This window comes from Saccopteryx leptura, chromosome 10 (genome assembly GCF_036850995.1).
Source record: "Saccopteryx leptura isolate mSacLep1 chromosome 10, mSacLep1_pri_phased_curated, whole genome shotgun sequence".
NCBI lineage: Eukaryota > Metazoa > Chordata > Mammalia > Chiroptera > Emballonuridae > Saccopteryx > Saccopteryx leptura.
Window position 1 is genome coordinate 14,167,769 of NC_089512.1, and position 12,391 is coordinate 14,180,159.

Here is a 12,391-nt window from a genome sequence, read left to right on the forward strand (position 1 = left end):
TCTGTGTGACCTCAGGCCCTTAGCAAGTCTTCTCGCCCTGTCTCAGGAGGGAGTCCCCTCTCTCCATCCCCACGGGATCCCGTGGGGAACCGCTCCTTCTGCTTGGAATCACAGTGTGCCCTGCCTGCCTGCCTCCACTCCGTGCCAGAGCCAGCGGTGACAAAGCAGAACAGGGCCTCAGAGGCCACCAGACTGTTTCCCTGTTTGCCAGCGTCTCACAGAAACGGCAGGCTCGCTTCCCCTAGGGCCGCACGGCCCGCTGGAATGTCAGCCTTGTGCCCTGGGCTGGATTGGCCCGGCAGCTGTGATTGACAGAGATCCCGCCTTATGAAAACAATGAATTACTGGCGTGGAAATGTAGTTAAGTGCATCTTGCTCTAGTCAAACTGGTTCAATAACGTGGGGCTCTGAGGATAACCAAAGTGGCAGAAAAGTTGTATTCGATGCAACTCCCTGTCCCATCTCCACTTTGGAGACGGAGAAACCGAGGCTCAGACAGAGCGGGCACTTGCCCAAGATGGCAGAATGAGTCAGCAGAAATGCTGGGACTGAAACCAAGTTGCCACGACCACGAGAGCTACCCCAAGTCTCATGGTTCTGGCCAGGTTTCGACCCGATCCCCCGCCCCCACCTGCACCTGACTTAGAGGTTGGGGGAGGTTTGGAGGGGGTGCCAGGAAGCCCGCCAGGCTCAGCTTGAAGCCCTCCAGCCAGAGCTATTCCTGTGGCCCCCTCCCAGCTGGGCATTACCTGCTAGTTAGCACAGCCTCCCACCTTCTGGGGTTGTTATGGAAACCAAACCTGGAGGGGAAGGGGGGGAGGGCAGAGAGGAGAGGGTGGCAATCACCACAGTAGCTAAGTGCTGAGTGTACCCTCTGCCTAGCAGCCCAGGAGGGGGCCATCTGCATTGAATGGGAGGGTACACAGCAAGACTGGCGAGCAGGAAGAAGGCCCAGGGCTGCCCCTCCTCGGGGTTCCTGGCCTCCAGAAGGGCCCCTCTGCACTGCGGCTGGTGTGATGGGGTGGAATTCTCACCCACCACCCTCTGCTTTTTCTGTGTCAGGGCCCATGACCTTTGCCACCCCCCTGTAGCCGTCGGCCCCTGCCCAGCCGTCTGGCCATGGCAGAACAAATAGAATATCCTAGAGGAGCCTTTTGCCAGCCTGACAGGCAGAACTCCGCCCCTAGCCCCCACCCACCACTGCTGAAGCTGGCCCTTTGCTAGATACGGGTCACTCCTGCCTGGCTGCACTCCAAGGTCCCAAGAGAGGCCTCACTAGGGGGTCTCAGGCCCCACATGGGTAGAAGCCTGGTCCCAGGCTCTGGGTTGAGTAATAAAAGAGGCAGCAGCCCCCATGTCACAGACACGGTCACAGACATGTTCACAGACATGGTCACAGACACGGTCACAGACATGTTCACAAACATGGTCACAGACATGGTTACAGACACGGTCACAGACATGGTCACAGACATGGTCACAGACATGTTCACAGGCATGGTCACAGACACGGTCACAGACAGGCCACGCCCTCCCCCAGCCCTGTGCCCCACCTTCAAGACATCCCCCTCCTCAGCTGCTTCCCAGTGTGTCCCCACTTCACACACAGCCACCAGCCCCCCTCCTGTTCTCAGCCACTTGCGAGCCTGAGGGAGCACACCCCTCCAGACCTTGGGGTCTCAGCTTCTCTGAGCCCAGAGCCAGCTACTGGGGTGGGGGGGTGATGAATGGAGGGCAAGCCCTGTGTGTGCTGGGGACCCTGCGGTAGGGGGACAGGTTCTACCCTGGGACAGGCGCAGACAGGCAGAATTCACTGCATTGGAGACTCCAAGGCACAGACGGGGTCTGTAAGGGACACCAGAGGTGAAGCAGGGACGATTGGTCCCCAGTCCGGTCAACACAGGTCTCCACTCACTCCCTGTAACCAGAAGGGACGGGTTTGACCAATGTCCAAGCAAGACGGGTTCCTTTCCCAGCCCACACCGTTCGGCCAGCAGCAGGAAACAGGGCCCAGAGCCAGCGGGCACCGTGGCTCCCATGGGACAACAACGCTGGCAGCGGTTCCGGATCCACTTGCCAACCCTGTGGCGGTACCGTGTCTGGACAGAGTCCAAGCCCAAGAGAAGACTGTGGAGCAGAGACCTGAGGGTCTGAACCGTCAGAGAGAACGGAATGACCATCGAGAGTTGAGAGGGAGCTTGGACCAAATGAGTACGTGTATACGCGCCAGGACAAGGCGGGGCCTTCTCCCCACTGGAGGACGGGGCTACCCTCGGCTGCTGTACTGGAGGAAGGCTCCCAAGCCGAAGGGCGGCCAGGGGGTGGGATGGAAGTCACACGATCTGTGGTGTGACCAGAAGGAAAGTTCCGCTGATTTCCCATCTCTGAGGGGCTGTAGTGAGTACGGAGGGAGCAGCCGTCGTCCACAGGACCCAGTGAAGATGGAAAGGCCCCCGCGGTGGGCACAGAGGAGGCTGTTGTCAGCCAGTGCCCGTCAGGGCTGGAGCAGGCTGGGCGGCCCCAGGACACGGAGTTGTTTGGCACAGCCGGCCAGGTCCTCCCCTGTCGATGCCCACAGCCTGGAAGGGGCATGCAGAAGAAGCTCTGAGTAGAGTGAAGGGGCCTGGAGGTCCAGACTGCCTGGCACAGTGAGTCCAGCTGCACTGCCAACCCACCCTCGGCACTCACCTGGCGTCGCTGGGCTGATGTTCTGGGGCTGACATCACTCAGACACCAAGTCAGACACACTTGGTCAAACATCACACATCCTGAGTCTGCTGTCCTTTGTTAAACATCAGACACCTTCGGTTAAATGTCACACACCCTGCATGCGAAACCTTTGGTTAAATATCACAAGTCACTTGCCATTGTCCCGATGGCCCTGGTCACACACTGTCCCTCCATCTCCCAGACGTCCCAGTCATGTGGCCGATCTACACGTGTTCTCACACTCTGCTTGGACAGGTCCCTCCTGCACTGCACCCCAGAGAGATGACTGTTTCCTCGTGTGCCTGTCAAGGCCACAGAGGTCCAAGTTGTAGGCGAGAACTCCGTGGCCACACAGCCCTGCTGAGTGTCAACCGGCCCAAGCAAACCCTGAGGCCTGCTCACCTCCGGAGGTCACTGCTATTGTAGAAGCCCAAGGCCACCCTTGGGGGACACCCAGGGTTAGGGTGAGACTGGGCTGGACTCGCAAGGAAGGGGCTGGAGTCTCCCTTGTCCTGCTTTCTCCTCTTTTGTGTTGGCCACCGCCTGTGAGGAGTCAAGGAGCTGAATGTTCGGGCAGCCTCCCTTCTCATCTTCCAAGGCATCGTCTTGGGGACCCTGTTTCTCCCGCAGAGTTCTCGGGGACTCCTGAGCCACTCCTCACACAGTGGCCTGTGGTTGGAAGGAGGGAGTGGGCAGCCTTGGAGACCCAGCCACACTTCCCGGACGGTCTCAGCTGGGGCTTCCAGGGCCCCTGCTTGGAACAGCCAGGCACAAGCGGGGGGATCCAGACTGCAGGAGACGCAGAGCAAACCCGGGATCAGAAGCCCGCCTGCTTCCTCTGCCACCTGGCCGGGGCCTCCCGGAAAGGTCTCCCTCCTCACCCTGCTGCGTCCCCAGCCTCAGACCCTGCCACGTGTTGTGTCACGGTCCCCAGGGTCACGGAGAATGTGGCAGAGCACTGGTTGTTCAGGGGACCATCACCGAGAAAGCCACCTGGGGCTTGACGTGCGGACATCCTTACGGCACAGCCCTCACTGAGGTCCCGGTGCCAGGAGGGCTGAGATCAGGAGGAAACTCTGGGGGAGGCCCTGGACCACCCACATTCCTCCCCGTGGGGGCGGGGGGGGGGCTGGGCGGGAGGACAGGCTGAGGTGCTGCTTTGTAATTCCCAATAACTGTGGTTTGATTCTGCAGGTATGTATCAGAAAATATAAAACTAGGCAATTTGTCGGCTCTTCGAACTTTCAGAGTCCTGAGAGCTCTAAAAACTATTTCTGTTATCCCAGGTAAGACGCCAGGTTTGCCTCTCAGATCTCAGCTACAAGTGACTCTCTCTCTCTGTCTCCCCGCCCCCCCCCACCTCCCGTGTGTCTCTTCCTGGCCGTGTTTGTCACTGTCTCGTGTGTGACTTTCCCTTGTTACAGATACACAACTGAATTTGTGGACCTGGGCAATGTCTCAGCTTTACGCACCTTCCGAGTCCTCCGGGCCCTGAAAACTATATCAGTCATTTCAGGTGAAAATCAGGTTAAACGCCAAGGCCGGAGGGACTTGCCAGCCACCTGAGAGTCCCGGCGACCCTCAGGAAGGCCCCTCGAATGTGCCTGTCACCAGAGTACCTTTCCCAGAGCTCCGGGGCGGGAGCGGTCAGCAGCGGACTCTGGCTGTCTCTTTCAAAGCCTCGGGCCACCCAGCAGAGCCCACTCTCACAGACGCCAGGGGACACAGAGCAGCCCACGGCAGGTCCAGGATTGATCCCAAATTCTTCCCCACCTCGTGATTTCTCTCCCAAACTGAACCCAGCTATTCGAATAGCTAAAAGCACTATCTGTGATGCTTCTGCCTGAAGCGGTCATCCTCCGATAAGGAAAACAGCATACACACCCAGAAACAGAAACAGAAAAAGAAAAAAAGGCTCCAGCCTGGTCTTTCATGGCCAAGTGCCCAGTCCCTGCCTTGTGTCCCCTCTGGTGATCTATGCAGAGCCGGAGCCCCGGACCCACTTTGTCAGATGGAGCGTATTCTGCGGACAGGCGTCATCCGGCCTTGGCGTCTAACAGCCCTCGCTGCATGGTGAGGTAGAGGATTAGCACACCGCGCATGGGAGCCTCAGGGAGAAATCCTCCTGGGCAGATGTTGGCAATTGTACCCGGCACTCTCTCCCAAGGCCTGACAGCTTCTCCAGAAAGTCAGGCAGGCCCCATCGACTCAGGAAAGCTCCCAAAAGACTTAACGATGATTCCTGGGCCGGAGGGCTGTGCCCGGAGGCTCCTAGCGCAGTGGTTCTCAACCTTTCTAATGCCGTGACCCCGCAATACAGTTCCTCATGTTGCGGTGACCCCAAACCAAAAAATAATTTTGGTGGCTACTTCATCACTGTCATTTTGCTACAGTTATGATTCGGAATGTAAATACCTGATATGCATTATGTATTTTCTGATGGCTTTAGGCGACCCCGTCGGGGTCGCGACCCACAGGTTGAGAACCGCTGTTCTAGCGCCTGCTCTGAATGCAGCTGCTACGAGGACCGGAGCAAGCACATCTAAGAAAGCAGCTAGAGACTGGTTGCATGCCCCTGGTCTGGAGAGGAGGCAGAGCTGAGGGAAGAAGTCCGTGAACCAGATGATTTGCAGAGCTAGTGGGGTCCTGGCCCCTTGGCCTGCATTTGGCTGTTTCTGCCCCCAGGGAGGCGGGGACCCTGCTCTGAGGTCCCTGAGGAGTTCAGGCTCCCTCTGCTGGGGTTAATTATCTTGTAAGAGAAGCCTCCCTCCACTAATGCTCGCCCCGGGCCTCAGAATGTTCTCCTGGCCTCGGAACCCACCGCAGGATGTGTACCGGGTCCACCCGTCCTCCACAAGCGGTCTGGACCCCGGCTGAGAGCCAGTAGCAGGTGCGACAGGCTGCTCCCAGCCACCACTCTCGTGGACCTGCCCGACTGAGCCAGGTGCCCTTTGCCTTGACAGACCCAGACGTGCTCAGAAGCCTCGAGGTCTTGTCTTCTGGGCACAGACCTCGCCAGAGAAGATAAGCACACTGACCACAGCGTCAGGGAAAGGCTGACAAAGGGCCCTATTTCTCAGCCCTGGGGAAAACTGGGGAGCCTGTCAACCTCCACCCAACCCCTTTGGAGCTTTTCAAGGTGCAGGCAACCCAGTGACACAGCAAAGAGCAGACCCGGAAGGTGGTCATTAAGAAAATGCTGTGGTCAGCATTGTGGAAGGCTCCCTGGAGGAGGTGTCCCCTGAGCCGAGTCTTCCATAGCCTTGGCCCTCCCAGACCTCGGTCTCCTTTCCCGGAAAATGAGAATGGAATAGGAATGGTTGGTTTCTGAGGGCTCTCCGCCCAGCCTGTTAGAACGTCAGTGGCAGGAGAATTTTTCATTTGGTCCTCTCTAGGACTCCTCCCTTCCTGGGTCTTTTCAGAAAGAATCCCATCATTTCATTAAAATCATTCTTGCCAGAAGTGAATTCTCATCAGTATGAGAAACGTTAAAGGGGGTTGGTCGGCGCTCACCAACTGATTGTCCCCGTGGACACGGTCACCACTGACCGGGGGTGCCTTGATGGGCCTTGAACCGGGTACTTTAAGCCAAAGATGATACAGCCTAGCAGGTGAGGCCGAGTCCAATGTGGGTGTGGAAACTGCTGCTCATTACCCCTTGCTTTGTCCCCCACGGCCTCCCATGCTATGGGCAGGGTCTCTGGGCCCAGTGGGCAGAACCAGAGTATGCCTACCAACGGGTCCTAGAACCTCTACTAGAGAGGAGAGATCCCGCACTACAAGGGTCTCGTGAACCCCACCACCACAATGCTCCGTGCCCAGACCCCTGCAAGGTCCTCCCGCTGCCCAGGTGGTTGCCAACATCTGCCAGGATGATTTCCACAGAGAGCGCTGCGTGCCTCTGGGCCCTGGGCAGGCAGCAGCGTCAGCGGCACCGTGGCTGGGACTTCCTTCCCTCTCCCGTGTGTGCCCATCGCTGCCTCCCTGTCTCTGGGTCATGGGCACAGCAGCCTCGGGCACAGCCGCCACAGGTGCTCCTAACACATTAACCGGCTGGACGATGGATGGATGGAGCTTAATCTGAGATCTGGTCGCTTGTGGGGGTGGGACTGGGGAGGTGGACGGGGGCAGGGGGAGGGCCCTGCTGCTGGCAAAGAAGCCCCTCGCTCCCCACGCTGTGCTCGAACTTCTCGTAGGGCAGTAGCTCCCGTGTCAGGCCGAACATGTCTGCACCTGCTTTTCTGTCACCTCGCTGTGTGGCGCTGACTTCTGCAGGGAGCTGGGCTGTACAACTAACAGATCACGGCCTCTCTACTTTGGGGGACAGGAGGGACAGGAGTGGGTCCCTGAGGCACAGGGCAGAGGAGGAAAATGCAATATGGGTTGACCCCTCCCCTGACCCTGAACCTTTCCCAAAGTGGGGGTGGGGCTTGAGCCAGAACAGGCCCCTTAGGACATTACCCACCCGGGGAACCCCGCCCCCCCCAGTGTGTGAACTAGATCCTCCACCAGGAACAGCCATCTCTCCCCATCGCAGGATCAAGGCCGAGGCCCCGCCATTGTCCTAGAATGGGCCTAACCTCAACTTCCTTTCCGTAGACTGTTTGATGGAGCAGGCCTGGCATACCTCGGGGGCAGAGCCAGAGGGGAACAGGCTTTGAGTCTTTGCTTCCTCCAGAAAAGTGTTTTCCACCCCCCCACCCCCCATCCATCTCCATGTCTAGTGGACAGCCAGGAGGACTGGGCACTCTGAGCACACGCGCAGACTGGGCTCCTGCCCCCAGGGCCCCAGGACAGAATGTCAGCGGAGGAGAGAGGGGCTTTCGTCGTCAGAAAAGCCCAGGAGCTTTTCTATCAGGAGCCCTGCCTCCTGATTTCCCGGCGGGCCCAGCACCCCCCCAAGGCCTGCCCCTGCCCAGGGCACCTGTGGGTGACTCCGTCCCTGCTGTCGCCCCCCCCCCCCAGGCCTGAAGACCATCGTGGGGGCCCTGATCCAGTCCGTGAAGAAGCTGGCCGACGTGATGGTCCTCACGGTCTTCTGCCTCAGCGTCTTCGCCCTCATCGGCCTGCAGCTCTTCATGGGCAACCTGCGGCACAAGTGCGTGCGCAACTTCACGGAGCTCAACGGCACCAACGGCACCAACGGCTCTGTGGAGGCCGGCGGCCTGGTCTGGGAGTCGCTGGACCAGTACCTCAAAGCTGAAGGTGTGGATCCGCCCCGTGGCCCGGGCAAGACATTCGGAGGCCTGCGGGGCCTGCTGTGCAGAGCAGGCCACCCTCCAGGGCCGTGCAGACCCTGTCTGATCCCCCCCGGGGAGGCAGCTGTGTGCTCAGGGACCCCGGCCCCAGCCTTTGGACTTGGAGAAGGGAAGCAGATTTCGGGCCTGCCCTCGTGGGTTCCCAGGCTAGGTGGGGAGATGACGCTTTAAATGTCGGGAAGGATGGATGGGGTTCAATGGAGAGCCAGACAGGAGCCGCCACTGCGACATGTGGAGGTGGGACCGACCCTAGAGCAGTGGTTCTCAACCTTTCTAATGCCGTGACCCCGCAATACAGTTCCTCATGTTGCGGTGACCCCAAACCAAAAAATAATTTTGGTGGCTACTTCATAACTGTAATTTTGCTACAGTTATGATTCGGAATGTAAATACCTGATATGCATTATGTATTTTCCGATGGCTTTAGGCGACCCCGGCGGGGTCGAGAACCGCTGCCCTAGAGTGACAAGCGTGGTGAGGAGACCGACCATCCTGCTCGCAGAGAGAGGAGCGTTAGCTTGGGAGAGGGTGGGACGCGGAGCTGAGGTCGCTCCTGAGGCTTCAGAGTGGAGGCCCCCCCCTCCTCGGCATGCAGTTTTTTCAGTTGACGTCAGGGTTCCTTGCCAGGGTGTTAATTCCAGACACGTGAGGCCCAGACCCCCGTGAGAGGGATGGGACGAGCTTGGTGACTGTACGGTCACGTGAGCCCCCCTCATTTCACTGCCTCACGGTTGACACTTCCTTTCGCTGGGCTGGTGGCCAGCCCGTCTCCTGGCTAGTGCCAGTGGTCTGGACTAGAGGGAGGCACTGTTGCAGGCCGCATTCCAGGCCACAAGAACCCCGAGGGCCATTATGATGGTAGGAGCTCTTGCACACACCAGCAGTCCACTTTGGAAAGAGACACATAGACAGAAACTCAATGCAGACATTTGCTCATGATTCCGCTGTGGCCACGCGGCAGTGGTTCCAACATGTCGTGTGCACTGGAGTCACCTGGCAAGCTTCAGAAAGCACGACAGCGGGCCCGTTCCTGGGGGGGCGGGGGGGACACTCGGGAATTACACTTCTGTCCAGTTCTCAACTGACGCTTCGTGTTGCTGGTCCGGGGACCACGCTTTGAGAACTGCTGTCCAAGACTAAGGCAGGTAGCAGTGAGAGATGGGGACCGACAGATGGCCACAAAAAGGAGAGGTCCCGTGTCTCACCTGGCCCAGCCCCGGCCCTGTCTGAAGAGACCACACTGTGGCCATGGTGACTGTGACAGGCCTCACTCCCACCACCTGATGCACAAGGACAGAGCTGGGCAGTAGCCTGCCGAGGCCGTGCGGTGACTCAGCAGCCAAGCTGGAACTCAGCCCAGACCCCTGCCTTCTGGTTCGGGGCCTCTCATGGCCCTGGCTGGCCCCTGGAGTGGCATGAGGCAAAGTGCAGAAGCTCCCTGTGGGGACTTCCTGAGTCTTCTGCACGTACCAGGGACACGGGCAGCTGAACGTCTGTCTGAGCAGGAGAAGGAGGAAGGCCAGAGAAGTAGCTGGAGGTGCCTCGGACCTGGCCAGGCAGGGCAGGGGCAGAGGGGAGGCGGGAAAACCACCACTAGTATCACTACCTGTCCATAGCCCAGGTGCAAGGTGGGAACCCAGGGTCTGGGCCACTGTGCCCCTCACCAGTGGATGTTTCTCTTCTAGAAAACTACATTCTCAAGAACGGCACCTCCGACGTGTTACTGTGTGGGAACAGCTCTGATGCCGGGTAGGTGGCACCCGCTCCCAGCGCCAGCTCACCCCGCCGGGGGACTCTTGTGGTGCTTTCTCAACTGACCGTGCTTTCAGTTTTTGCCCCGGACCCCAGGGACAGCGAGGCCTTCCTCTGCCTCCCTTCCTGCCGGGTTCCTGGCAGCTCCGTGTCCCCTGCCCACCCCAGGGGAGAGAGCGCAGAAGGGGCTGTGGAAGGGATGGCAGTACAGGTCTGTAGGAGCATGAGCAGAGCCCGGGAGGTGGGGCGGGACTTGGGGGTAGCCCAGGAGGCCCTGCGGGACCCCTGCTAGCTCCACTATGGCTCCCTGCCCTTCCGGAAGCCCTCTAGGGCTGCTCCATTCTGCTCTGTCTTCATTCCCCGCCCTGCTGATATCCACCCATCAGTCAGGAGTGAATGCGGCCTCCCCCTGCAGCCTGAGTGTGGGGCCCGGAGTGTCCAGGGCACTGCACACACCAGGGTCTGGTCAGGGTGACTGTGCTATAGGTTGTCAGGGGGGAGGAGCACCCAGGCTCGCCTGGTGGGGGATGTGCTCTACGGGGCTCTGGTCCCCCATCTCCGAGTGTGAAATTCCACAGCTCCTCACGTCCCTGAGAGACTGTGTCAGGGACGCAGACACGAGTCAGGCACAGGGGCCCCTTTGCTGTACGTGCGCTCCCATTCACTGAGCCGCCCTTGCCGCTTCTCTATCCCGTGCGTGACAAGCACTTATGAATCCAGCCTAGTGCTCCCTCTTTGGGAGAGACGATGTCCCCTCCAGTTCAGTGAGCTGTGGGTCTGCCTCATTGGCCCTGGGAGCCCAGCCGCGCCCCAGCCTGCCCACCCTCGAACCATCCCTCCACCCGCACGGCTCAGCCTTCGCCCCGGGCTCCATCCTGTTCAGCTCAGCCGAACCCCCCTGCTCCCCGGCACCTGTGCTCACTCCCCGTGGGGCAGGCCCTCAGCACCTCCTCTGCGGCGGGAGAGGCGACTGGGACAGCAGCGGGCATGGTGTGTTCTGTGTACAGAAGGGGGCTGGATGGAAGCCTATCAGAATACGGGCGGGTGGAGAAAAGGGGCAGACCGTGTCCCGGGGCGAGAGGAAGCACAGTGTGAAGAGTCGTGGAGGCAGGACCAAGCAGCGGCGGGGCGGATGCCGGGCTGCCCAGGAAGCCGAGCCAGGTCCGGCCCAGGTCTCGGGGGGCAGAGGGCCCCTGACAGCCTGAGACAGTCTGCGTGTCTGGCTGCAGGACGTGTCCTGAGGGCTACCGCTGCCTAAAGGCGGGCGACAACCCTGACCACGGCTACACCAGCTTCGACTCCTTCGCCTGGGCCTTCCTGGCGCTCTTCCGCCTGATGACGCAGGACAGCTGGGAACGCCTCTACCAGCAGGTGCGTGCGTGCGTGGGCCAGCGGGGAGACCCCGAGAATGGGCGCAGGACCCGCCCCCCCCCCCAGGGCTCAGGCTGTCCCTGCAGGAAGTAGCCCCAGCAGCGTTTCCACTGGCAGGAGCCGAGGGGGTCAGGGGACAGAACGGGCGCAGGACCCCGCCCCCCCCCAGGGCTCAGGACCCCCCCCCAGGGCTCAGGACCCCGCCCCCCCCAGGGCTCAGGACCCCGCCCCCCCCCAGGGCTCAGGACCCCGCCCCCCCCCCAGGGCTCAGGACCCCGCCCCCCCCCAGGGCTCAGGCTGCCCCTGCAGGAAGTAGCCCCAGCAGCGTTTCCACTGGCGGGAGCCGAGGGGGTCAGGGGACAGAACGGGCGCAGGACCCCGCCCCTCCACCAGGGCTCAGGCTGTCCCTGCAGGAAGTAGCCCCAGCAGCGTTTCCACTGGCGGAAGCCGAGGGGGTCAGGGGACAGGGGACCCTTGCATCTGAGCGATGGGAGCTCAGCAAACATAGAAACTTTCTTTTTGCTGACGGCCCAGTACCCATCCCTTTATATAGGGACAGTCTATGCTCGGTGAGTGGGACACTCCTCCACCCTGTGTTGGTACATTTCCTCCCTTCTGTCGGTACATTTCCCCCGTTGACTGTGACAGCCCACCTCCCTCTGTGGGTGGGACACCACCCCCTGTGTGTAGGTCATTTCCTGTAGGTTAGGACACTTCCCTCTCTAGATGAGGACATTCTCAACCCACTCCCCAGGCTGTAGCCATTTAAACTCCTGGCCCATCCGGACTAATCCATGTGGACATGCCGTGACCATGACCCAGAAGGGGCCGCAGAGAGGATGACTTTTGGCGTCTTGCTCCCCCAGACCCTGAGGTCCGCAGGGAAGATCTACATGATCTTCTTCATGCTGGTCATCTTCCTGGGCTCCTTCTACCTGGTGAACTTGATCCTGGCTGTGGTCGCTATGGCCTACGAGGAGCAAAACCAAGCCACCATCGCCGAGACGGAGGAGAAAGAGAAATGGTTCCAGGAGGCCATGGAGATGCTCAAGAAGGAGCACGAGGTAGGTGAGCGGGGCAGCCAGGGAGCCTCCGGGCCAAGGCCTCACCCGGCTGGGCTGGAAACGTGGGGCCCGCTGGGTGAGCTGGTGCCTGCTGGGTTGAGCTGGTGTCTGTAGGGTAAAAGTTTGGTACCTGCTGGGTAAAGACAGTGCCTGTTAGAGAGGTGCCTGCCTGGTAGAACAATGCGGTTGTCTGTTAGGTCAATATGGTGCCTGCTGGGAAAAGCTGTTCCCTAGGAC

At 60.1% G+C, this 12,391-nt stretch overlaps 1 protein-coding gene and 1 long non-coding RNA gene across 7 annotated transcripts in view; one reads left to right on the forward strand and one right to left on the reverse strand.

Annotated features, from left to right (window-relative positions):
• The window catches only part of LOC136382571 (uncharacterized), a 420,231-nt gene that overhangs the window by 391,169 nt on the left and 16,671 nt on the right, over nucleotides 1-12,391 (reverse strand). The window lies entirely within an intron of this gene.
• SCN5A (sodium voltage-gated channel alpha subunit 5) overlaps nucleotides 1-12,391 on the forward strand; it is a 99,736-nt gene that overhangs the window by 31,312 nt on the left and 56,033 nt on the right. For 4 of the 6 annotated variants that reach the window (XM_066351981.1, XM_066351983.1, XM_066351987.1 and 1 more), the window contains exons 6-10: nucleotides 4,134-4,225; nucleotides 7,675-7,914; nucleotides 9,653-9,716; nucleotides 10,949-11,090; nucleotides 11,957-12,154. In XM_066351981.1, coding sequence (XP_066208078.1) covers nucleotides 4,134-4,225; nucleotides 7,675-7,914; nucleotides 9,653-9,716; nucleotides 10,949-11,090; nucleotides 11,957-12,154 — 736 coding nt within the window. Of the gene's footprint in view, nucleotides 1-3,903; nucleotides 3,996-4,133; nucleotides 4,226-7,674; nucleotides 7,915-9,652; nucleotides 9,717-10,948; nucleotides 11,091-11,956; nucleotides 12,155-12,391 lie in introns of all 6 variants that reach the window. The other 2 variants (XM_066351982.1, XM_066351984.1) reach the window with 1 other exon arrangement.